We start from the raw sequence: 26239 nt of genomic DNA, 5'->3' as shown, positions 1-26239 counted from the left end.
TTTTTAAAATTTTAAATTGAGTTTATTGGTACATTCTAGATGTAGAGTAAGTAGAGTTACATTCATTACTGGGATCTTGTACCTTTACATGCCAGGTCTTGGTTCTCATTTTTCCCCCTTGTCCCTGCCCTCCCTTCACCCCCACTTCCCCTCCCCACATTCAAACACTTTAATTCCATTTTACATTTTCTCATATTTTTTCCCTTTTCCCTTATTCCCCTTTCCCTATCCTTCTCACTGTCCCTACACCTTTGGTCCTTTTCTTCCTATTTCACATTGCTAATTGTCCCATTAGGATCTTGAGTACTATTTTAGTTTTTCACACCAGAGAAACTATTTGGTATTTGCATATGTGTGTGACTTATTTATTTCACTTAGGAGTATATCTTCAAAATGTTCCCATTTACCTATGAATGAATCTACTTTCTGATTCCTTATGGCTGAGTAGTATTCCATTTTATAGAAAAACCACATCTTTATCCAGTTTCCAACTGATGGGCAAATGGGTTGTTTCCATGGTTTTAGCTATTACAAACTGTGCCACTATCAACATGGGTGTGCATATATCACTGTGGTATGATTTTTTAAATTCTTTTGGAAAGATACCCAACAGAGGGATGGCTGGGTCAAATTGTTGCCCTCTTTTTTGTTATAATAAAAATATTAAAAAAGATATTTAGTTACTTACATACATCAGTACATTGACTACCTTACATATTTTGTATGTGGTCTAAGACAGTTTCTCATCACTCACTGCAGCCCAGGCAAGCCAAAATGTTGGACACCCATACTCTACAGTACACAGTATTGCTTTATAGTAGTGTTTATTGCATTTTTGAATTATAGTTCAGTTTATAATGAGTTTTTTGGGATTTGACCCCATGGAAGTTAATGTAAATTTGCACTTAAATATGGTTCAAATGGTAAAAAAAAACCCTCAGATAATTGATCAAAATAAGCAAATTATTAAAGGATGCTTGTGATATACCACTTATATTGTTTTGTAACTTACAAAAGAACTATAAACCATGTCAATAGAAAGATTTAAAAGCAAATATAGGAGAGTGTTTTCTTCCAAAGGAAAAAAAAAAGAAACTCAAATTGGGGCAAATGCACACAAATTTCAATAATATCTGCAGAGTTTTGTGTCTTTAAAAAGTCTGTTGAAAATATGGTAAAATATTAGGCTTCATAATTCTGGCTAGCAGGTATTGATAACTCTAGTCTTTGCACTAGTCTGTGTGCTGTAAATATTTCTTGTTTCTCCAAGAGAGAATGGCTTCTTGAATTAGAAGGAATTTTCAAGTAGCCCACTTTAATTCTTATTTTTATTCTCTCAGTTCCCTTTCCTGACTCACTTCTTAAATTTTTAAAGCATATTTGTAGTGTTCATTTTGAAAATCATGTTTCTTTCTCTTTAACTGTCAGTTGAATTATTTGTGCTGTAGTTCTAGGTAGATTCAAGTTGGGGCCACTGTTTTTGCTGGACTCCAGTTGTATTAAATTGACCGTGAAGATCCTTCCTCTTTGAAAACATTTATAATAAGATGGTTTCTGTAGTCCTGTTCTTTCATCTAGTTTCTGTTTTATTTAATTCACTTTTCTGTAATTTTATGAAAATAATGTAATAAACATACAATTTATAAATTATTTGCCATGTAGTGTGTGTGTGTGTGTGTGTGTGTGTGTGTGTGTGTGTTTATGTATGTGAGTTGAGGTTGGATGGAATTATTGAAATCTATCTTAAGTCCTTAGCTGCCTTTAACATTTTTCTCTCTTTCCTTTTCAACACCTGTATCCTTTGTGGATGTCCCCTTTTAACAAAGGAATGATTTTTATTATGTCAAATACATAAATTTAAGTTATGGAAAAACAAAGGTAGTCAAATTGCTTAACTTCTGGTAGGTCTTATTTGCATTTCTAACACAGGATAATAGCTGCTGAATCAGCTTCACTGGATTCTTTTTTTTTTTCAGCTTTAATGGAGTTTATTGTTACATTTTAGGGATACAGTACAGTTACATTCATTGTTGGGATCTTGTACCTCTACATGACAAGTCTTGATTCTCATTTTTTCCCCTTACCCCTGCCCTCCCTTCACCCCCTCCTCCCCTCCCGATCTACAAACACTTTATTTTCATCTTTTCATTATCTCACATTTTTTTCTTTTCCCTTTTTACCCTTCCCCTACCCATCCCACCTTCCCTACACCTTTAGCTCTTTTCTTCCCATTTCTAAATGTCAGTAATCTTATTAGGATCTTATGTATTATTGCAGATTATTTACACCAGGGAAAGTATTCGGTATTGACACATGTGTGCCTTATTTATTTCACTTAGGAGTATATCTTCAATATGTATCCATTTTCCTATGAATGAATCTATTTTCTCATTCTTTATGACTGAGTAATATTCCATTTTATAGAAAAACCACATCTTATTTATCCAGTTTCCAACGGATGGGCAATTGGGCTGTTTCCAAGATTTAGCTATTACAAACTGTGCCGCTATAAACATGGGTGCACATACTTCTCTGTGATATGATTCTTTTAGTTCTCTTGGAAAGATACCCAGCACAGGGATGGCTGGGTCAAATGGAACCTCCAGTCCAAGCTCTTTTAGGTATCTCCATATTCACTGGATTCTTATAAAGTCCATGTTGAGTACTGTACGTGAAAGCACTTTGAAAGTTTTGTAGTACTACATACATATAATGCACATTTCTTAAATTCACTCTAACATATGCAATAGGCGACTATTTTCACGCATAGATCTTTGTTATAGTATTTCTTGAAATGTGATCTTCAGAGTACTGACTGTTGAGAATGTTAATAGGTGATATGTACACTTTGTGTTAGAGAGAGAGAGAGAGAGAGAGAGAGAGAGAGAGGGAGAAGAAACTGAAATTAACTAATATTCTTTTTGGAGGGATTTGTGTACCTTGTAATACACTGTGGGAAATAGAATTCAGGATATGTTTTATTGTTCTCGGTCTTACACTTTCATTTTATAAACTATGATTTTGATTTGTATAATTTTGTTTATCTTCCTTAGTATGAATCTTGAATTAAAATCATTTTACTACTTGTGTTATAAACATGTAGGTAGGAAAACAAGTTTTTGTTTTGTTTTTTTTTTTAGCTAATTCTGTTTTAGATTGTTTTCTTGTTCTATAAGGGGTTCTATACTTTCTATAAAATTGTTTTGAAAAGCTTGTTGTACCTATATGCTTTTAGTAGATAGCAAAGCCTACCTTTAAATATGACATGTCTAAGGAGATGAAATCTAAAACAATATGTTCATAATTGTTGGATACTAATTATTTGAAGTTCTAAAATCTATTAGTATATGTGTCAATTTTGATGTTCTGTTGAGATGACAAGTATTTTTTTCACCCATTTCCATAGTTTTTAAAAGTATTTATTTATTTATTTTTGTTTTTTGAGACAGAATCTCACTATGTAGTTGAGACTGACCTGGAACTCACTATGTAGCCCAGGCTGGTCTCGAACTCACAGCTATCCTCCTGCCTCAGCCTCCTAAGTGCTGGGATTACAGGCGTGCGCCACCACACCTGGCTCATAGTTTTTATATAGCAGATAAATTTTTATTTTTTCTAGTTTTCTGCTATCAAAGTGGTTCTCTTCTGTATAAAATAAAAAACTATTCTTTCAAAACCTCAAATATTAAAGTAATTTAAATATTTTATTCTGACTATTTTCAGGCATTCTTTTAGTGAATAGAAAATATATTATTTCCTTTTTTTTTTTTTTTTTTTTTTTTTGGTACTAGGGATCAAACTCTGGTCCTTGCACTTGCCAGGCAGGCGGTGGAACCACTGAGCTAAATCCCCGACCCTATTATTTACTTTTGTATACATGTACAATATTTGATGTAATATTTAACTTTATAATAAGTGTGCCTCATATTTGCATTCTTGAATTTTATTATATGAACTTCAGCATGTTTAACAATGATATGCCATGGAAGGATCTTTCAACATGAAATACACTTAATTTCCTTCCTTTCTTTTTTGCTTTTTTTTTTTTTTTTGGTGCTGGGGATCGAACTCAGGCCCTTGCGCTTGCGAGGCAGGCGCTGGAACCACTGAGCTAAATCCTCAGCCTCCTTTCATTTTTTATTTTCATATACTTCAAATTACTTGTGAGAATTTTAGTCGTTACTTTTATTTAAGGCATAATGAGGCCTGTGTATGTAGCTCAGTGATGCTGTTGCCTGCCTTGCAAGCACGAGGTCCTGAGTTTGATTCCAGATCTTAAAAAAAAAAAAGAAAGAAAGAAAGAAAGAAAGAAAGAAAGAATAATGCCAGTTGCATAATGATTCTAAATTGTAGGTCATAAACCAGGCATGGTGGCCCATGCCTGTAATTCCAGCACACAGGAGGCCGAGGCAGGAGGATCGCTCTGAGTTCGAGACCAGCCTGGGCTACATAGTGAGTTACAGGTCAGTCTCAACTACATAGTGAGACCCTGTCTCAAAAAACAAACAAAGAAACAAACAAAAAACAAATAAGTTGTAGGTCATAGAAAATCAATAAAGCATTTTTTTGTTTTGTCTTGATTTTAATTATTGTATGTATAATTTGCCAATGATTATTTTTATTATTTGTTTTAATATATTCTTTTATGTCATTCTTTTGTTTCTCTGTTTTCTTTATTCTAGCTTGTGATGAATGGAAAATATTACCTAAACCAAATCTTCATAGAGATGTCAACAGATTTGGACATTCTGCAGTAGTCATTAATGGGTAAAAGAAGCACATTTAAAATTTTTAGAGGGTCAAGAATATCAGTCCTTCTTATGTTTGTTGATTTTGATATACTTTTTGACAATCATCATTGCTACTTAATGACATTGGACTTTATCCCTACTGTGTCATAGAATACATTTTAGTTTGTTAGCTATATCATTGTATCTTTTTTGTTTTAAATATATTTGGAGATAGGGGAGTAGTTAGGAAACTTTTTCTTTAAAATCATTGTGATATCTTTTTTTCAGAGGTCAGAAAAAATAATGACTCTACCTATGAAAAGGTCTACTGAAAGTGCTAGAGTGGCTAGCCCTTATTTCTCTTGAAAAGATAAAAAAGAATTGCATTTTTATTTTACTTTGGTCATGAAAAAAATGCATGATTTTTTGACAAATCTCTTAACCTCCTTATACTTTCTATCTTTATGTCCATTGGCAAATGGACTGCATGATGATTAAATTACCTTTGCCCTTTACATTAATATAATTTTCATTTTAATAACAAAAATTTGGTAATTTGGACTAAAGAGGCACTACACAGTTTGCAGCTTTATTCTTTAATTTGAAATGTAGAATTCAGAATGATATTTTTAATTTTATTCTATTATTACTTTGTCCTGTTGATATAAAAATTATTGCCATACAGTGACTTGATAGCCATAATAGAACTGTATAATTGGTAGCAATTGACTTTCAAAATAATAATGAATGAAATGAAATGTCAAACATAAAACCTGTAGGCTTCTCTGTTTAAAATTGTGTTTGGTTGATTTTTATTTCGTGTGTTTGTTAATGAAAGCTCTTGAAATATTTTTTCTACTTCCAATAATTATGTTAATATTTTTAGTAGTACAAATTATGCTTTTTATGGGCATGTCAAACTTAATTTGGCACTGGTTAGTATTAATTACTTTAGTATTGAAATTTATTTATTTATTTATTTTTTGGTACTGGGGATTGAACTTGGGACCTTGTTCTTGTAAGGCAGGCAGCAGAACCACTGAGCTAAATCCCCAGTACCTACTTTTAGTCTTTTTATATCTAACTTCTAAATCCTATGTATTTTCCTTAGTACATTAATTTTTATGGAATATTTCAGCTTTCGTTTAGAAAGGCTTTTGAAATATTTTAATAGTTCATCTATGATTTTCATGTTAGAAATCTGATTTTAAAGAACAGCTCTGATATAAAGTATTTAAAAATAATGTAAAACATATATTTAATTTGCTTTATTTTTAAAAGTGAATTTGTTAGAAATATTTAGTGTTCTTTCTTGAAGATTTTTGTTTTGTTTTTAATAGGTCCATGTATATATTTGGGGGATTTTCTAGTGTACTCCTTAATGATATACTAGTATACAAGCCTCCAAATTGCAAGGCTTTCAGAGATGAAGAATTTTGTAAAAATGCTGGTCCAGGGATAAAATGTGTTTGGAATAAAAGTCATTGTGAATCTTGGGAATCTGGAAATACAAATAATATTCTTAGAGCAAAGTGCCCTCCCAGAACAGGTAAGGCCCTTTTTTTCCCTTCCTTTCTGTCATCAAAGTTTCTCTATTTGATTAGAAGTAGAAATACATTTTGCTCTTTGAAATTACCTTAATGGCTTACAGAAATGAAAAATTCATAATCCTCTAATTTGAAATTTAATGTTTGAATTTAACAGTGATTAGTAATTTAATGACCTTTGCTGGCTATTTATGGTTTTATTTTTGAAATATATGTAACTTCCTATACATGAATTGTTTTGTCACATAAGCTAAAATACTTTTAAATACATCATTAAGAAATATTGTGTACTTCAAAGAAATAATATGAAAGTATTTATTCTTCATCCTGAATTATTGCCAAACCATACCATAAAGTTAAGAAATTTTCTAGAATTTGATGATCATTGTTTTACTATACTTCTCATAAAATGTTGAATAAATCAGACATAAAAATTATTAGTCAATGCCATTTGTTTTTATTTATGATTTGGATAAAATTGTTCAGTTTGCTTTAACTGGGTAAGGTCTTTTATACACTTTTGATACTACAACTAAAGATACTTTCAAGTTTCACTTATCTATATTAACTCAGATTTCTCTAAATAGTTTTACAAAGAAGAATAAAAGATTAAATATTTATAATGATGTTTTGGGTATATAATTCATTTTATTCAATAAAATAGTTGTAAATATTTTTCTCTTCCAAAATGTGTAAGTTTAAAATGGTTGTAGGATCCCAGTAGACTGAACAATTTAAATGAGTATGGGAGTTTAAAAACCTATAAACACAAACTAAATAGTTGCTTTCAGGTTGAAGAACTTATTTTGATATTAAAGGCTATTTTTTTTGGTTAAAATATCTTAGTGATCTTTAGATATTGTAAATGTGTATATTAAAAAGGTGACAGTTTCTCTTATGTTCTAATATGTTTTATCTCCCCAATTTGTATTATAGCTATTTCTGATGACAGATGTCACAGGTACGCAGATTGTGCTAGCTGTACAGCCAATACAAACGGGTGCCAGTGGTGTGAGGACAAGAAGTGTATTTCTGCAAATAGCAACTGCAGCATGGTTAGTATTTATGAGCAGATAGTGGTATAAACACTGCTATTTACATCACAATGTTACCATTAAATAGCACTATCCACAAAAAGCACGTACTTTATACATTAAGACATTTAAAAAATATCTAGGAAATGATTCAGTGATTTGATAATACACATGAAATTATTTATATTCCTTCATATTTATTTGAATATATTTTGTGGCTTAATGTGGTCATTTCAGAGAAAATTTTACATGTTGCTGAGTAGAATACTCTAGATATTTTTAAGTCCATTTATTCTAAGATATGTTTCAACTGTGATATTTGTGTTGATTTTTTTTATTAGTTGATGTTATTGCAGTATTGCAGTCCTCACTATAATTGTATTGATGTTTAGTTGATCTTTTATGTACAATGGTATTATTTTATGAAATTGAGTGTGCTACCATTCAGTGAATTAATATTTACAAGTTAATTCTTTCTTTTGAATCATTTGCCTTATACTATGTAGTGATCGTTAGTATCTCTTCTGATTAAATTTGGCTTGAAGTCCCCTTTGAAAATAGGGTAGACACTCCTTGCTTTGGGGCTCCTGTTGCATGGAATATCATTTTCCATTCTTTGACTTTCAATCAATTTTTTTATGGAAAAGGTGTGTCTCGTATGCAAAATACAGTTGGGTTTTGTGCTTTTTTGTGTGTTTTGTACAGGGGATCAAATTTGGGCTCTTATGCTTGCGAGGCAGGTGGTAGAACCACTGTGCCAAATACCCAGCTTGGGTTTTGTGTTTTGATTCAATCTACCAGTCTGTTTCTTTTGATTGGTGAATTAAGACCATTTAAATCAAGAGTTATTACTGACAGGTATTGACTGATTCCCTTTTGCTTAACTGCTCAATGTGCTTGATATATTCTTTCCTTTGGGCTTTTTGGGGTGCTGTCCTCACTGTCTTTGTCTAGGATTTCTTTGAGTACATTTATAGTGCTTGTTTGGTGGTCATGAATTTCTTAAGGTGCTTGTTACCATAGAAAGTATTTCTCCAATTTTGAAAAATGTTTCACAAAATCTATTATTCTGTGTATTCTGATTTCTATTATTGATTTGTAGTGAAGAAGTTCTTTTTGATCAAGGTATTTGAGGTTCAATATACCTCCTTCATCTGGCAGGTAAATTCTTTTTCTAAACTTGAACGTCTTCTGCTATGATTTTGGTAAATAACTTTTTATATCTTTTTTATTTGTCTACTCATCTTTCTTTAACTCTCATCTTTTTAGGTTCTTTTTTTATCATTTAGAAGCTGTTGTATTCAGTTTTCATGGTCTCTTGTTTCTAAGGTATTTCTGAGTACGTGATCGGCATCAACCTAATTTTGTAGTTCTGACACTGTCTCCTCAAATTGGTCATTTCTGCTGCTCAAATTTGCTATTCAGTCTCTTCCTAGCAAGGTAGTAGGATGCTGTGGGACATTTAGAAACTCCTGGTGAAACATTTGGCCTTCAAAGTGACACATCAGAGCAGGAGTAACAAGTTTCTAACTAGGGGCCCCTTTGACCCTATTATGATTTTAGATCTAGAGGACAGTTTTATAGAGAAGGAAGTCAAAACAGAATGAGGTGCTCCAGTATCAATAAATATTTTGCTCACCCATGACGTCTAACATTACCGAGGGTTCCTCACAAGGAATGGTTATATCCTTGGACAGGGGCATTGTAGGTACTCTTGGGCCTCCCAATCTTCAGAGCAGGACATGAAGGTTTTTGGCTGGCCTAGCCCCTCTCCTGGAGTGAGGACAGTCAGACATCCAGTGGCATGAGCCAGACACATTGACAATCTCACACTCAGAGCAGGGCCCAGGCAGAGGCTTGGTGCAGTTGCATGCCCAGTGTCCAGACACCTTACACTTGAAACACTTTCCTTGGTTATCTTTGGGTTTCACCCTAGATGATTTGAGTGAATTTAAAGCATTTCCAATTGTGACAGCTGTAATTTTAACCTCTGTCTTTTATCCCTTCCCTGGATCCCGACTGATGAGCACAGAGAAGGCCAGGTTTAGCAGTTGGGTCATAGGTGTCTGTGAACTTATATAAAGTTTGTGTAATTTGTGTCGAATATCTGGGGTTGATTGACAAATGAAATGACATGTTATCTGTGTCTCTCCCTCCCTGGAAGGTGGTCTGTTTGTAGTTCAAGTTTGGTTCTGTTGAAGGGAGATACCTTCAGATACCTGGACAGATACCTGTCCAGGGTATTTTTTCTTCTATTCTTAAAGCTTACTTTTTATTTGCATGTTTCTTGGCCTCTTGTAGAATTCTTTGTCTTTCATCTAGGATATAAGCAAATAGCTAAGATGAATTGGACATCTCAGCATGATAAGTTAAAAATGAGGATCAAAGTTTGAAACCAATCTGAAAACTTACTAGGATCCTATTGACAGCCTAGCTGTTCTTTGTATTGCTGGATATCTGCAACTGAGAAGGGCACCTGAACTCTGAGTTCTCTGCTTCTGGGACCCCACTCAGAGGCAGGTCATGTTGTGATTCAGGGAACACCACTTTGGGTACAACCAGTGGGACTGCAAAGCATGTTGAGGGGGCTGAGGAATGTTGATTTCCTCTGGGATTCTAGGCTCTAGCAGAGTTCCTGAGTCACTTGAAAGGGTATGAGACTGATTTACTGGCCTGAGGATAATAAGGAGATAAAGGAGACCCCTCAGATTGGTTGTCTTCATTAAACAGATTGGAGAGACCCACATCCCCTTGAGAGACAAGAGGGGATCTGAGGACAGAATCATCACAGATATCTCTCTTCCCTTGGGGGAGTACTCTAAATAATACCATAGTATTAGTGGGCTTTTCCTTAGTTAAAAGATCACAAAAACCTGAACAGAAAAGATTTTACTCCACCAGCTGTGTTTTAACTAGAAACTATTTAACTGCAAAATAGTTTAAACTGCCATCCCATACCCATCAATTGCTATTTCCTAGTTCATATTGAACCCAAACTATATTGCAATAATAGATAAGAGCTTTCTTCCTAAAATTGCTAGGGTCAAACCCTTCCTACCGATCAAGGATATGGTCTAGTGGTGAGCTTGGTGAAATCTGTAGGGCATGAGTCATGAGGTTTCTCATAGCTCATATTGGAGGTATATATAGAGAGGCAACTCGGTCTTGTGTCCTTAAAATGGCATCCCATGCACAAGGAGGTCCAATTTGAGCCCATATAGCATCCCTTGTGATACTTATGTATTTACTAGACAGACATCTCTGTCTGAAGCTGGAATGATGCCAATGTCTTTCATAGAATCATAGATGTAAGCCTTATTGCAGGCTTTTTGCTTCCACATTGAGGCCCACTAACTCCTTAGGAGAAAGATGTGGAGCCACTTGATGGCCCTACTAGCCCTTCAAAGTTTGCATGAGATCCAGGTGGAGTCTCTCCTCACTGGGACTCCTTTAGCCACTTTGAGCCACTTTCTTGATGGCCCTGTTTAAGAAGGGTGGAGCTACTTGGGAAAAATGCCCCTTACATGTATCCCAATAGTAAAATATTTGGTACCTGTTTAAAAAAAAAAAAACTTTAAAAAGTTTTAAGAACAAGGACTTCTCTACTTTTGTATACTTACAATCACTTGAGTTAAACTTACTGGCTGTTCTTTTGTTCTGCTCAGGCTGTCAGGCATATGTCTGAATTACCTGAATTTTACGAGAAGAAACAAGGAAGGGATCTAGGCCAATTCAAAAGAAAAGAGGGAGGAAGCTCATAAGTTTCTTGTAATCAGAGGCTTATCTCCTCTATCTACAAGGTTAAGAATTTCCAGTGACTATGAAGCCAGTTGAAAATAAAATTGGTACACACATGGTGGTGGTTGACCCAATCAATGGCCAGTCATATGACAAGATGGTAACCAGTCAGGTGATGAAATAATATGGCATCCCTGACTAAGATAGCACTTTGAGAAAGTAAACAGGGCATACACTAACAGGCAAAATAACATGCTTCCTAGTTATTCAGCTCAGACTCATGCAGAGACCACAAATGGGAAAGTGAAAGAAAAGGGATGATAAACTTGAAGCATACCTTTTAGGAAGAAAAATACGGAGGCCATACATTCTCCTACACACTAACACATGGCAGGAAAAGCAGGAAGCATTTCCTGGCATGATGAGAAAAATTTCATGAGTTCCTCAGCCTAGGGGAGAGAGACAAGGAAAGAAAAAAAAACTTTATGACTATATATTTTTATATTTTAGACAGAGAAATAAAAAGTGTTTATTTTTTTATAAACAGCTGCTCTCCTGTCTGGCTGGCTAGATATGTTAGTACGTTTTAGGGTGCTGGAGTCTTCTTCTGGCAGTGGTTTCTAGTTCTTTCTGTCCTGAGAAAAGCTGATCAAGACAAGCACAAGTAGTAGCAAACTTTTATTAAAGGTAGGAAGAGAAACAGGCTCTGCAGAGCAAGTTTGGGCCAGGTAAAAGAAGTAGTACACCCTGTACTGTGAAGCTGGGCCAACATGCAAGAGGGAACACAGTGGTAAAAATTCAATGTGGACCATCCTTTTTGTATCACCCACTCCTCAGGCTGACAGCAGGTCTAGTCTGTCCTTTTGAAAACACTACAGTTCTCATGAAAAGTCTACTTGTAGGTTTTTGGAACTATTCTGTGTGTGTGTGTGTCCTGGGATTTTGTAATTAATAGGTCACACCTACTTCCCAGCCATCTCTGCCACATCCTAATCTCCTGTCTCATGCCTACCACCTGCAAACTGAATATCCAACAAAGCTGATGGTGTAAATCCCAGTACAAGTATAAAGTTCTGTGAAGCAGTAATATCAATGGTATAAATTCTATCCAAGAGTAGGAGAGAGTACTGTTTCAGCTCAGCACTCAGGAGAAATTCTTTTTTCTTTATATTTCTGTTCTGTTTTGACCCTCAGAGTATTGGCTCACATTGGTGAGGGCATTCTGCTTTACTTACTAATCTCACCTGGACACATGGCCACAGACATAAATGAGGAATCATATTTAGCCAAATATCTGGTTACTTGTGCTGGTCAAATTGATACTTAAAGTTAACCTTCACATAATTTAAATGAAGAATATTATTAGTTAAAATTTCTATAAAATTTTATTTCAAACTTTTTTTAAGAGCTCTAAGTTGTGTTTAAACACTGTCTTCATCTATTCAGGCTGCTAGAACAAAATACCATAAATGAGGTGGCTTATAAAGAATATAAATTTATTTCTTATAGTTCTAGAGACTGGGATATCCACGATCTAGGCACTAACATTCAGTGCTTGGTGAGGATCTTATTTATGTCCATAAAATGTAACTTCTTAGTGGCTTTTCCATGGGCAGAAGGGATATCTTCTGCTCCTCATAGGTCACTAATCCTATGTATGAGGTTTGTACTCTTATGACCAAATCACTTCTGCAAAGTCCTGCCTCCTAATATAATCACATTGGAAGTTAGGTTTGAACATGTACATTTTGGTAAAATAAACATTCAGTCCATAGTAGACATTTATACATATAAAATATACATATCTAGGTGAAAATACACATATCTAAAAGTCTTACATAGTTGATATTATTCATTTCAAAATGTGTCCTTTTGCTTTATATTGTATTCTTGATGATGTGTTAACAAGGAATGAATTAGAAGACATAGTTTAAGCAAGCAGATGGTACTCATAATTTAGAATTTGGTAAAATATATCTTTTACACAGTTTTATTAGGAAGTCTGTTGATTAAACCAAATGATAATAGACACAGAAAAGTCTACAGGATTTTAGTCCAAACTATATGCCTTGATATCTTATTTCTTTATTTACCAACATTAACTACAAGTTGCATAATTTGTGTTGTAATAGGTCAAATAATTTGTTTGCCTTTCATGGATTTGCATTTTAAATTTACATGTAAATATGAGTGACAATTAGAATAATGATTATCTTTCATAATTATTTACTAATGTACATCTGGTTTATCAGTCCGAAAATTAGCTATGTTTCAGGATAATGGTCAGCTTTCTTCTCTCACTGATTAACTTGGCTTTGTGTGTGACAATTTAATCTGTTGTACTTGTTCAATATTGATAAATGACCATATTGTTCTTGATGAAAAGCAGTAGATTTATTTGGATGATGATTCTAATGTTACCATTGTTATTCTGAAGACTGTTATTAAACACTTATTCTTTCTTTTATTTCAGTATATGCTTAGTCATTCTTTTGTCATTTTTTTTTTTCTTTTAAATTGAATTTATTGGTGCACTCTAGGTAGACAGTACAGTTACATTCATTCCTGGGATCTTGTACCTCCTTTGTCATTTTTATGGGTTATTTTATTTATTTAATAATCCAAGTAAATTTATTTTTTTACAGTTAGCTAGCAAATGTTTTAATCTGTATGCTAATGATAATATAGATAGTGAAGATTTGTATGCTATGTGGAAAAAGAAAGTTATAAATGAGAAAAAAATAACAATACAAAAGTTTATATGTTCCCAGTGAAAATATGGTGCATGGAAAAGCGTCACACAGTAATTTGAAATTTATTAAAATGCATCATTTTGTATATTTTTATGATTAAAGATAAAATTATCTTTGGTTTCTTTTTATCTGCTATCTTATATTTAATTTGCTCTAAAAATTAATACTTTTGGAATAGAAGTGGCTACAGGAAAGCTCATGCTTCATAAATAAATATTGGGTGGGTGACTTTTCAAGTATTAAAAGGATAATATTTTTATAAGTATTTGTATATGTGGAAAAGGTATTATAATTCAGATTTTTAGCCTTCTTGACTGAAAAATAAATGTCTGTCTCTCTTATATAAGAAGTTCTAAGGTAAGGAAGAATTTATATCTAGTCTAGCCACACAAAAAAGATCGGAGGATTAGGGTGCAGCATTAAGACTTTTATATTATTTTCTTACAAATAAGTTCACAGGAGTAGTTGAGCCCAGTATTTTACTATCTGATTTTCACAAGGCACTTCTCATGATAATATGAACTTAGTATGTGTAACTACCATCAAAGTTCTGTATTTTGTGTGTGTGTGTGTGTGTGTGTGTGTGTGTGTGTGTGTGTGTTTCATGTGTTTTGACCTTTGCCTTTTCAGGATTAGTAGAAGTATCTTTATAGTATCTTTATAGTAAGATTTTTAACAAGGTAACTTTTTCAGATATTTTTGTTAGCCTTAAAAAGAAAATGTGATCAATAGATACAAGAGAAATATCAGTTAATTAAAATCATTATTTAGGAAGTAAATAAGTAAATAAAGTAAATTTACTTCCATTATTGTGGAAGTAAAATTAGTTTGAGTTATTATAAAAATGGCTTATCTTTTCAGGTTGTATTGTATTTTTATAAAGCATTTGTTTCAATTTTGTCTTAGCTATTTCTGCTTCATTTCCAAAGGCTTGAATACTTTTTTTTTTTAAATGAAGACTAGAATCAACTCATCTTCCATTAAGGGAAATGATGTCATGCACTGACTTTGTTGAATTAGCTTGTTTTCAGATGTTCTAAAAAGTTTTTATTAGATAATTTTTGCCTCAAATATTGTAATTTGCAGTTTTACAATAAGCACTGATTTTAAGAAAATTTAATTAAAAGAAAAAATTAGACGAATGAAATTTAGCAGAATTTATCCAAGCAAACAATTCATGCATTGGACAATACCCAAAATCATTAGAGGTTTAAAGTTCCTTTAAACAACGTGGCCAAGCAGTATTTATAGACAGGGGAAAAAAATGTACAACTGATATACATAAGTAGCACAGTTGGTCATAGTTGGGAATTGGCCTTTTTGGGGATGGTGTGATGAGGCATTTGACTCATATGGATGTAGACTGATCAGTTGGCAGCCTGTGTTTGGCTCCTGTGATTGGCTGAGACTCTTACCTATTACAAGATACATGAGTGAGCAGCTATTTATTTCCATATTAACATTGTAGTGCACTATGTACAAACGCAGCTTTAACATAAATGTAACAAACAAATGAAATAAATATGATAAATTCTCATTCAGTAGAATTGGATTTGGAGTTAGAGATTTGTTTAAATGCAGGTAATGCAAAAAATACACTAAATTTAAAAACCGTGGATTGTACAATAACATGCTTTATTGTTTAACTTTCTAGTCTGTCAGAAATTACACAAAATGTCATGTGAGAAATGAGCAGATTTGCAATAAACTTACCAGCTGTAAGAGCTGTTCATTAAACTTGAATTGCCAGTGGGATCAACGACAACAAGAATGCCAAGCTTTACCGGGTAAAGATCTTGAAACTTGATAAATAAGTTTTATATGCTGAGGAGAATGCCATCATACCATTGTTTCTGAAAGAAGTTTCGTAATTGTATATTGTTTTAATTTTTTTAAGGAAATAAATATATTTTTAAAGTTCAGATTTAATTTAATTTAATTTAATTTAATTTTTATTTTTTATTTTTTGGTACTGGGGATTGTACTCGGGTCCATGCGTTTGCAAGGCAGGCCACCAAACCGCTGAGCTAAATCCCCGGCCCCCAGTTTTAATTTTAATATGATCTAAGTCTGTACATAGAACATACATCAAGGATGATCTGTGAAGCCCTCAATAATTTTTCAGAATTAAATACCAAACATTTGAGAGCTGCTGCTTTCGACTAGTTTCATAAGGGTTGCACTAATCCATTTAAGGACTTTTATATCTAGCAAGGGGCACTGATAGGTTTAGTGTGATAGACTAACATACAGTTTAGGTGTGTAGATCAATATTTTCAGGAAACGTGTAAGATAGTACACACTAAGGCATAACATTATATTTAAACCTGTATTTTAGACAACAATACTGTGTACTGTTCGATTTGGATTCTGTGGATAAACTACTAAGAATATGTAAATGAGATGCTCTATCTTTTTTTTCCTCATTGAGTTTATTGGTACGTTTTAGGTATACAGTACAGTTACATTCATCATTGGGATCTTGTACCTTTACATGACAGGTCTTGGTTCTATTTTTTCCCCTTATCCCTGCCTTCCATATTTACAAGTACTTTATTTCCATTTTTTTCATTTTCTCATTTTTTTTCTTTTCCCTTATTACCTTTCCCCTACCCTTCCCAATTCCCCTACACCTTTAGCCCTTTTCTTCCTATTTCATATTGTCAGTTATATCATTAGGATCTTCTGTACCATTATAGTTTTTCACACCAGAAAAACTATTCGGTATTTATATATGTGTGACTTATTTATTTCACTTAAGAGTATATCCTCAGCCAGGCGTGGTGGCTCACACCTGTAATCCCAGCACTCGGGAGGCTGAGGCTGGAGGATTGCTGAGTTCGAGACCAGCCTGGGCTACATAGTGAGTTCCAGGTCAGTCTCAACTACATAGTGAGACCCTGTCTCAAAAAAACAGTATATCCTCAATATGTATCCATTTTCCTATGAATGAGTCTAATTTCTCATTCTTTATGCCTGAGTACTATTCCATTTAATAGAAAACCAGATCATCTTCTTTATCGAGTCTCCAACTGATGGCCAAATGGGCTGTTTTCAAGTTTTAGCTCTTACAAACTGTGCCGCTATAAACATAAGTGCACATATATCACTGTGATATGATTCTTTTAATTCTTTTGTAAAGATACCCAGCAGAGGAATGGCTGGGTCAAATGGAGCCTCTAGTCTCAGCTCTTTGCATCTCCATGTTGATTTCCATAGAGGTTGCACCAGTATGCACAATGGAGAAGGGTCAAAGAACTCATCTTAAGTCACAACATTACACCTGGGTTACAGAAATTAGATTTGGAGGCCAGTTAGCCTCACATGTAAGAATAACTTTGAAATTGCTTTTATTATGTACTGGTTGTTTTTGTCTAAAGTGATCTTGGCTTTTGTAAACTGGGCCCTGAGACATAAGCTTGGAATATGCCAATAAAGTAGACTTATACAGAAAACCTAGCAAATAGTCAATACATTTTAGCAGATTTTGTAGAGGCATAGTTTATCTTATTTAGTAATTCAGGAAAAATTTAGGATTTTCTGTTTTTCATTATCTACCAAAATATTAGGCAACTTTTATTTGGGATATTTAGATAGTTAAAATGTTTTATTTAAAAATTGTTTAAGTTAATATAAAAGCTATATTTTCATTCTGAAATAATTGATAAATACATATTTTTTATAATCTAAAAATAAGACACTTTTTTCTCTTTGTTTAGCTCATCTTTGTGGAGAAGGATGGAGTCATATCGGGGATGCTTGTCTTAGAATCAATTCTAGTAGAGAAAGCTATGACAATGCAAAACTTTATTGCTATAATCTTAGTGGAAATCTTGCTTCATTAACAACTTCAAAAGAAGTAGAATTTGTTCTGGATGAAATACAGAAGTATACACAGCAGGTAACATCTATACTTGTTTATATTATGGGAATATGGTTTGATAATCCCATAATTTTTGCAAGTGAATCATTCCTTTTTGTTTTTAAAATATATTCTTACTAAGTCTTAGAAATAAAAGTGGAACTGATTTGAAGAGTAAACTGGCAGACCAGGGGATTTAGCTCTGCTGCACCATGCCTGCTTTGCAAGCTTAAGGTCCTGAGTTTCATTCCCAGTATAAAAAAGTAAACTGACAGAGGACTCATTTTGTAGATATATTTAGTGATATGTTGTTTATCTCATGTTTTGCATAGTAAGCCATTATGAAGTCATTTTAGAGGAATAAATACTCTGAAAAGCATGTGTACCTAATTTCATTGTGATAAGTCTACACTGTATAAAATGGTAGAGATTTTGACTTGAAGTTTTTGAGAATTTTTAGCAGTTACTGCAGAAATACTTAAGTAATGCTTTTTGGTATGGCTGATTTTTAAGGAGTAATGTAGATAGTGTATCACAGTGATGGAAAACATATAATCAGGGCATGCCACTTATTTCTACAAGTTAGTAGTAGTTTAACCTTCTTGTCCTGTATTACTTTTAATTTGAAAACTTGATTGTAAGCAGTAAATGAGATATTACATGTAAATAGTATACACACCTTTTATTTTTTGTATTTACTGTGATTATCACTACTATTTCTACTTATAGATTATTTCTTATAATAGCACTGCTGTTATTTCTGGGAGTCATTATTTTATGAATTACAAGGTAACTAGATGAAAGTTTTGATGGATAGCTAATATTTTCACTGATTGTAGAAAACTATTTCCCCCTCTAGTGTTCTAATTTTTCTATGAGGAATAATTAAATTTTATGTGGGCATTCAATTTTCTGCAGACTCTAATTTTTATGGTGATACTAGCATGCAAAGCTCTCATAAATACCAGTAATGGATAATCTAATTTCTAATGCCAGTTTCTTTCTGTAGAGCCAGAGATGTGTCCCCCATTACTAATATTAATAATTATATTGTTTGGCTCTTTAAAAATGTTCAGTTATTTTGAACTGGATCTCACAATATGATACTTGTTGGATTTATAACAGGTCTATGGCTGGGACTAATAGGATAAAGAAAAAATAATTAAGTTTTATGAACAATTGATCCATAAAACCTTTTTGTATGTATGAGCTCTCAATATTTTTCTCTCTAAGAATAGACCAGTATTTAGGACATATTTACTGAATACCTTTAGTAGACTTGGCAATTTACTTCTTGCTGAGAATACAGAAATCAGAAGACATCCATTGTTCTCATATAGTTTATTGGAAAGAGATACAAATACAATAATGCTAAACTGTGATATTTGCAATAAGGTATATATATAAAAGGATGATATGTGAAGATAGGTAGAAGGTGAACATTTAATCAACAATATGTACTTCAGGAAACCTTCCTTAAAAATAGCCAAATTTTGCAGGATTTAGGGCTGACCAAGTGCTTAAAGGTATTTCTAAGGAGGCCAGAAAAAATTCTATCTTTTTTTGGGTCTTGTTTGAGAGATAGCATTTTATGGCTAGAAGATAGCATGTAGGGAAAGCCTATTGAGTTTTATATTTTAGGAAGATGAGACAAGAGTATTTTTATAAAGTTTTGGTTTATTTATTTGGTACCAGGGATCGAACTGGGGACCTTGAGTTTGCTAGGCAGGCAGCGGAACCACTGAGCTAAATCCCCGGGCCCTAAAGTTTTATTTTTTAGCATATGAAACAAACAATATAAATTAAGATGTGTTTATATTCTCATTATATTAGGAGTGTTATTTCATTACAAAATTAGGAATGAATACTTATTAACATGTGAAAATCAGTTGTATTAAAAATCTATCACTTGTAAAGAGTTTGTTTGCATATCCACATTTTCTAAGTCTTAGTACTAGTAAAACTGTTTTTTGTTTAAAATATATTATTTTTAGTTGTCACAGTTAAACCTTGAAGTGTGTTATTTTAGACATTTTTGCGTTAGTTGCTAAGTTTTTTTTTGCCTATTATAAATGATAAAGATTAGACTAAAATTTATTTTGGATGTATGATGAACTTAGACTTCATAGTTTCCTATCTAGCATGCTGTATAAAATGAAGGATGTTTTGTTTCATCAGAATGACGAGCTTTTAGCAGGATTTCAAAGTGCAAACTTCTGCAAAGTGACATTCCATTAGGCATATCTTTATATAAAATGAATTATGTCCTGAGTCATTGCAGTTGTATAAAGTTACGATAGCTCCTCTTTGGCAAATACTGATCGATAAATTCATGTACTTTTAAGTGATAATCTTGGACCAAATGATCATTTACTTATTGGAAATGACTAATGAAATGTTACAATGATTTATGGTATGCTGCCATAAATTTTCATAATATAGGAATTTATCTTTCATTTTCCACTGCCTGTCTGGTTCATTTACTGAGTGATACTTACTCTAAATGTTTTATCAGCTGCTTTATTTTTTTCCTCTTTTCTTTCTTTCAGATTCTTATCATGATGAGTTAGGAAGTAATATTTCATTTTAAATGACTTGTCTTTGCTATGGTTAGGAGATAGAATCACTATAATGTGCAACACAATTGTTAAACCAAAATATCTTTAATCAAGAACTTTAAAAATGTTACAACTTTTTGTTGTCAAAATATCTTTAAGAACAATGTATAAATGTATATGGGGATTATATATGAGATGCAGAGCATGTATTCTTACAATTAAAAATATTATTTATTATCATCACTGTTTTAAGCATTGTGCTAGAGTGGTAAAATAACAATTTTTATTCTAATGAATTTAGCTTAGCAAAATGTATTATTATATATACAGTACTTTATTGGCAATATGAAACCTGTTGTCATAATGAATTCATATTTTATCTATGAAAAATCTGAATATTTACTGTGTGAAATTCATTGTGTTTATATTATACATATTGCAAATTTCTAGGTGGATGGCTAAGGTCTCTAGGACCATTTGTTGAACATTAGAATAAATATTGAATATAAATATCTTATTTCTTTGTTATTAAAGATTAAGAATAGCATATTTTAAAATTGAGTGATGATTAAAATAACATATATACATATAGAATAGATTTTGATTTCAAGCTAATTTTTAAATTTTAGTGCATTAAGTATAGCTATGTAGCTTTTGTCAACCTGTTAAATTTTCAGCACATAAAGATTTTATCAGTTTTCTCGATCCTTTTATTAACAAAAATATGTTATTAGTTTATCTAAAATTGCATAAAAGTCTTAATATAATAGCAGAGGGCTGATCTAGGGGAGACTAGTTGTTTAACCTATTTTTTTGTGAAGGTCTGTTATTGTTTTCACTTAAGTTCCACGTATTGTTTGTTGATTTTGTTTTGTAATTTTGCACAATGCAGATAATGACAATTTATCTTTAGACTCTTATGTCTTTAACTTGACAGTTATAGTAACAGAAGCAGCAGTAGCAATATTTGTTTTAATAAATTAGATATTTAAATTAGGCATTTATATCTCAATTCTATAGGAGAGAAAATAGAGTTACACAGAATAAATGGCCTTATACATGTAGCTAAACACAAAACATGTGCTTTAAAAAATATTCTATGTCTTTCTTCAAAATAGGCTAGAATTATTAAATTACTCTTTGTGCTAAAAAAGTTGTTCCATGTATTTGAAATGTAATTTGTAATGATAATGAGTTGTTTGCTCATGAGTATGATGCATTAATTTTGCATCAACTTTTTAATGCCTTTTTATTGTGCTTTAAAATTTTTTACTTTTACTAGCACATATTTGCAGTAATAATGATTATATTCCTCATGGGGAGTTGACACCTGTATATACCACATCTTAATTATTTTTTTGATCTTTTTCCCCTCCTGCTGGTCCATTTTGTGGTCCCCTTCCCTTTGGCAAAAGGTCTATATCCCTTTATTCCTATTATCTATCTTTTTTACTTTGCTTTTTATTTATATTTTGGATTTCTCTTGTACAATATATTTTTTTTTGTCCTGGGGATTGAACTTGGGACCTTGTGCACTCGTGAGACAAGACAGAAAGACCACTGTGCTAAATCCCCGGCCTGAAACCATGTGATAGTTAAGCTCATATGTCTAATTTATTTACCTGATCTCAAGGTGCATCCTTTTTTCCTACAAATGTCTTAGAGTTATCCTTCTTTACAGGAAAATGGGACTCCATTGTGTATAAATACCACATTATATTTACCCATTCATATGTTGATGGTTATATTGGCTGCTTCCAATATTGAGCTATTTTGCTCATATAAACATAAATTGTGCTTCAAAGATTTAGCTATTATGATTTGTGATACTATAAATTATGAATACACATATCACTGTGATATGATATTTTAAACTCTTTCAGGAAGATACCTGGAAGGGAAATAGTTGGGTTGAATTTAATTCCTAGATGCATTTTTTAAATCTCCATATTGATTTCCATAATGGTCATACTACTTTCTGTCTCCACCAATGAGTGAAGAGTTACTTTCCGGGATCTTTAGTCTTTGAATCCAGCAGGTCATATTTTTTTCTGCGTAGCTTTATGGCCTGTGTGGTTTGTGAGGAACCCTCTATTTCTGAGGCCTCTCTATCTGCACACTCCAGAGTGGCACTCATACATATAAGCAAGGAATTGCTCATGTTGGTAGATGGACAGAGCAATCAGATCACTAGTCTCTGCTGGATGTAGACGTTGGGCAGGAGTTATAGTAGGCCACCGTATTAAATGCCAGGACTTTTAGATCTAGCTTCTTCTGAAAGCCACATTTTCCAGGTGTTGCTTCTCACCACGGAGGGTGGGCCTGGCGTCCTTTACAGCTTGAGCCTGAACTTCTCAGGGGTTCTATGTCTAGCCTGTACCCTTTCCCCAGCTATCTTTTGTGGCTGTTTCTCACTTAGTCACTGTGTTAAGAGATATACTAAAGACCCTGAAATGAAGTTGTTGTATAGTTGTTTGGTGCTCATTCCCAAATGGCTCCTGGTTAAACCCTCTCCAATATGGCAAGCATTGCAGTGGATTTTTTTAAACTCTAGACTTCCTTGAAGAAGTCACCTTCAGAATAAAATCCACCTTTTTTTTTTCTTTTTTTTTGTATTTTACTATAAGCCGTGGGACTTTCTTGTGGCTAACACCACTGGTGCAGTCTGTTATTTCTCCACAGTGCTGCTGACTCTCTGGAAGTCTCTTTCTAAGTCTTTTCTTTCTGGGTGTTAATGTCATCCACAATCAATTTAGTCAGTTGGTTGATGCCTCTACTGCCTTGTCTTGAGGGGAAATAAAATGTAGAACAGTCTCAAAGTTGGCAGGATGCCATGGCCAGGCAGCTGAATCCATGGGTGCAAAATTGGATGGGGGCGAATATATGGCTTCTATCTGTTGTTAATTTGTTTTCCTCCCTCTCTCCTCCCCTCCTTTTTTCTATTGTTTATAGAAAGTATCACCTTGGGTAGGCTTACGCAAGATCAATATATCCTACTGGGGATGGGAAGACATGTCTCCTTTCACAAATACAACATTACAGTGGCTTCCTGGTGAACCAAATGATTCTGGGTTCTGTGCATACCTAGAAAGGGCTGCAGTAGCAGGCTTAAAAGCAAATCCTTGTACATCTATGGCAGATGGCCTTGTCTGCGAAAAACCTGTTGGTAAGTAGTAAAGTAAATTAGCATTTCTTTAAAAATGTGTTTTTAAGCCCTCATGCTACCAACTCCTTCCAAGGTGTAGTCTGAGGTAACTCACAACACTTTTTTGTGATACTGACCCCCTAATAATTATTTTTTATCTACATTTCCCACTTATTATTTGATTCTAAGCCTAACTTGTAAAAATGAAAATTTATAGTTTTATACGACATATTTTTAATTAAAATACTGTTTATGAACATATGGTTGTTCACTGTAGCAATAATGTTTTTAATTTGTTAATGTCCTGTATTTTCATCATGATACTGCTTGAGAAGAATTGTCTTTACTATTAATGCCTGAGACATGATGTAATCTTACAGATCTATTATTAAATTTGTCAAGTCAAAAAAGATGTATTTTTTTTTCCTGTTAAGTTTATGGGTCCATTCAAAGCAAAGAATACAGTTACATTTATCATTACAATCTTGTTGCTTTATATGATATCTCTTGGTTCTTATTTTTTCCCCATACCCCTGTTCTCCCTTCACCCCCTTCACCCTTCCCTATATACAAAGACTTTGTTTCGAGTTTTTCCTTTTTTCACATTTTTTCTTTTCCCTTGTTTCCTTTCCCATCCCCTTCCCACTTCCCCTTTAGCCATTTTCTTCCTATTTCATACTGTCAGTTATACCATTTGAACCTTATTTACACTTTTAGTTTTTCACACCAGAAGAACTATTTGCTATTTACTCAAGTGTGTCCTATTTATTTCACTTAAGAGCATAGCCTCAATGTGCATCCATTTAGCTATAAATGTCTCTAGTTTCTCATTCTTTGTGGATGAGTAGTACTCCATTTTATAGAAAAACCACATCTTTTTTATCCAGTCTCCAGTTGATGGGCATTTGGGTTGTTTCCAAGTTTTAGCTATTACAAACTGTGCCACTATAAACATGGGTACATGTATATCACTGTGATATGATTCTTTTAATTTGGAAAGATACCTAGCAGAGGGATAGCTGGGTCAATGGGACCTCTAATCCTAGTTCTTTGCGGTATCTCCATATTGATTTCCACAGTGGTTGCACCAGTCTGTACTTCCCCCACCAAAGAGGAAAGGTTTCTTTCTCCCCACAATCCCACCAGCATTTGTTATTGGTTGATTTCTTGGTAACAACCATTCTTCCTGGGGTAAGATGGAATCTCAGTGTTGTTTTCATCTGCATCTCTTGAATGACCAGTGATGTTGAACATTTTTCTTATATTTATTTGCTGCTTTTACTTACTAGTCTGAGAAGTGTCTGTTCATTTCAGATGCCCATTTTTGAATCTTTGTATTTGGGTGGGTGTGATTTTTTTGAGTTCTTTATATAATCTAAATAGTAATCCTTTGTCTGAGGAGCAGCTGGTAAACATTTTTTCCCACAATGTAGGTTGTCTCTTAGCTCTGGTGGTGGTTTCTCTTGCATTGCAAAAACTTTTTAATACAATGAGATCCCAGCTGTTGATTCTTTGTGCACGTTCTCCTGCTGCTTAGTATTTGTTCATAAAGTCTTTTCCTATGCCAGTATCTTCGAGAGTTCTGCCTAATTTATTTTCCAGTAAGTTTAGTGTTTCTGTTTTGATATTTAGATCTTTAATCCACTTGGATTTTAGTTTACTACATGGTGAAAGATAGGGATCTAGTTTTAATCTTTGGCAAGTTGAAATCCAGTTTTTCCAACACCATTTATTAAAGAGGCTATCTTTCCTCCAGTGAGGATGGTTGGCTTCTTTGTCAAAGATGAGGTAGTGAGTCTGTCTGGTGTTCTTTAAAAAAAAAATGTACTTATATAACACCTTTTAAAGTGGACTTAGGTTAATTGAGAAAAGAATATTTACTTATTTTTATAATATAGTATTTTATTGTGGTATAAATATATAACGTAGAACTTACTGTTTTAATCATTTTGAAGGGTACAGTTTAGTGGCATTAGTATATTCACACAATTGTGCAATCATTATCACTGTTAATCTCCATAACTTTCTTCATTTTACAAAACTAAAATTCTGCAATTCAACAATATCTTCCACCATCACTTAGAAACCATGATTTCATTCTGTCTCAATTTAACTGCTTTATATACTTCATACATATTGTAGACTCATATGATTTTTATTCTTTTGTGACTGGCTTAGTCCCTTTGCATAATGTCTTCAGTGTTCATCCAAGTTGTAGCATATGTAATAACTTTCTTACTATTTAAAGTTGATCATATATAGAAAGTTTTATATATCCTTATATATTTCTATATAACTTTAAATATAAATGTTTACAGTAAGTCCCTAACTTTGAGCGAGTTCCATTCCAGGAGACTGTTCATAAGTGAGATTCATTCGTAAGTCTGACAAAGTGAATCTTATACATCTTTGACACAAGTATACACTGTATATTGCTTTGTATTTCCTAGTGGTCCCCTCCACATCACTCCTGCTTTCCTCTTGCTTCCAGACATCCTGAGCTTTGATTGAGCAGTGTACTACTGTCCACTCTTGCACTGTACAGTAAGCACATAGCAGCACAACTATGACAATGTCTGGTAGACCTGTGAACTATTTCTGTGATTTGTTTGCAACTACAAATTTTTGTAACGAGAGGCCTGTTCTTATCTGTGAAAGTTTGTAACTTGAATTTTCTTAAGTCAGGGACCTAATGTACGTGCAATTTTATTTGCAATTTTATATATGTATGTACACATGCCCATATTCCCACATTTTGTTTTTTTCATATATCCATGAGAAGACATTTGTTTTATTTTTTGTTTTTTTGCAGTGGGGATTGAACTCAGGACTCTGTGCTTGCAGAGCAGGTGGCGGAACCACTGAGCTAAAT

The 26239-nt window shown here is 33.3% G+C and overlaps 1 protein-coding gene across 1 annotated transcript in view; it reads left to right on the top strand.

The window, feature by feature from the left end:
- The window catches only part of Atrnl1 (attractin like 1), a 656020-nt gene that overhangs the window by 128793 nt on the left and 500988 nt on the right, over positions 1-26239 (top strand). Inside the window, exons 11-16 of the mRNA XM_033761235.1 lie at positions 4683-4767; positions 6071-6279; positions 7214-7332; positions 15457-15589; positions 17522-17703; positions 23175-23388. Of these exons, the coding sequence (XP_033617126.1) occupies positions 4683-4767; positions 6071-6279; positions 7214-7332; positions 15457-15589; positions 17522-17703; positions 23175-23388 (942 nt within the window). The remainder of the gene's footprint in view (positions 1-4682; positions 4768-6070; positions 6280-7213; positions 7333-15456; positions 15590-17521; positions 17704-23174; positions 23389-26239) is intronic.

This window comes from Fukomys damarensis, unplaced genomic scaffold (assembly GCF_012274545.1).
Source record: "Fukomys damarensis isolate Sample0158 unplaced genomic scaffold, DMR_v1.0_HiC HiC_scaffold_8, whole genome shotgun sequence".
Classification (NCBI taxonomy): Eukaryota; Metazoa; Chordata; class Mammalia; order Rodentia; family Bathyergidae; genus Fukomys; species Fukomys damarensis.
The sequence above is the reverse complement of the archived record's forward strand: the minus strand, read 5'-3'. Positions and strand labels throughout refer to the sequence as shown.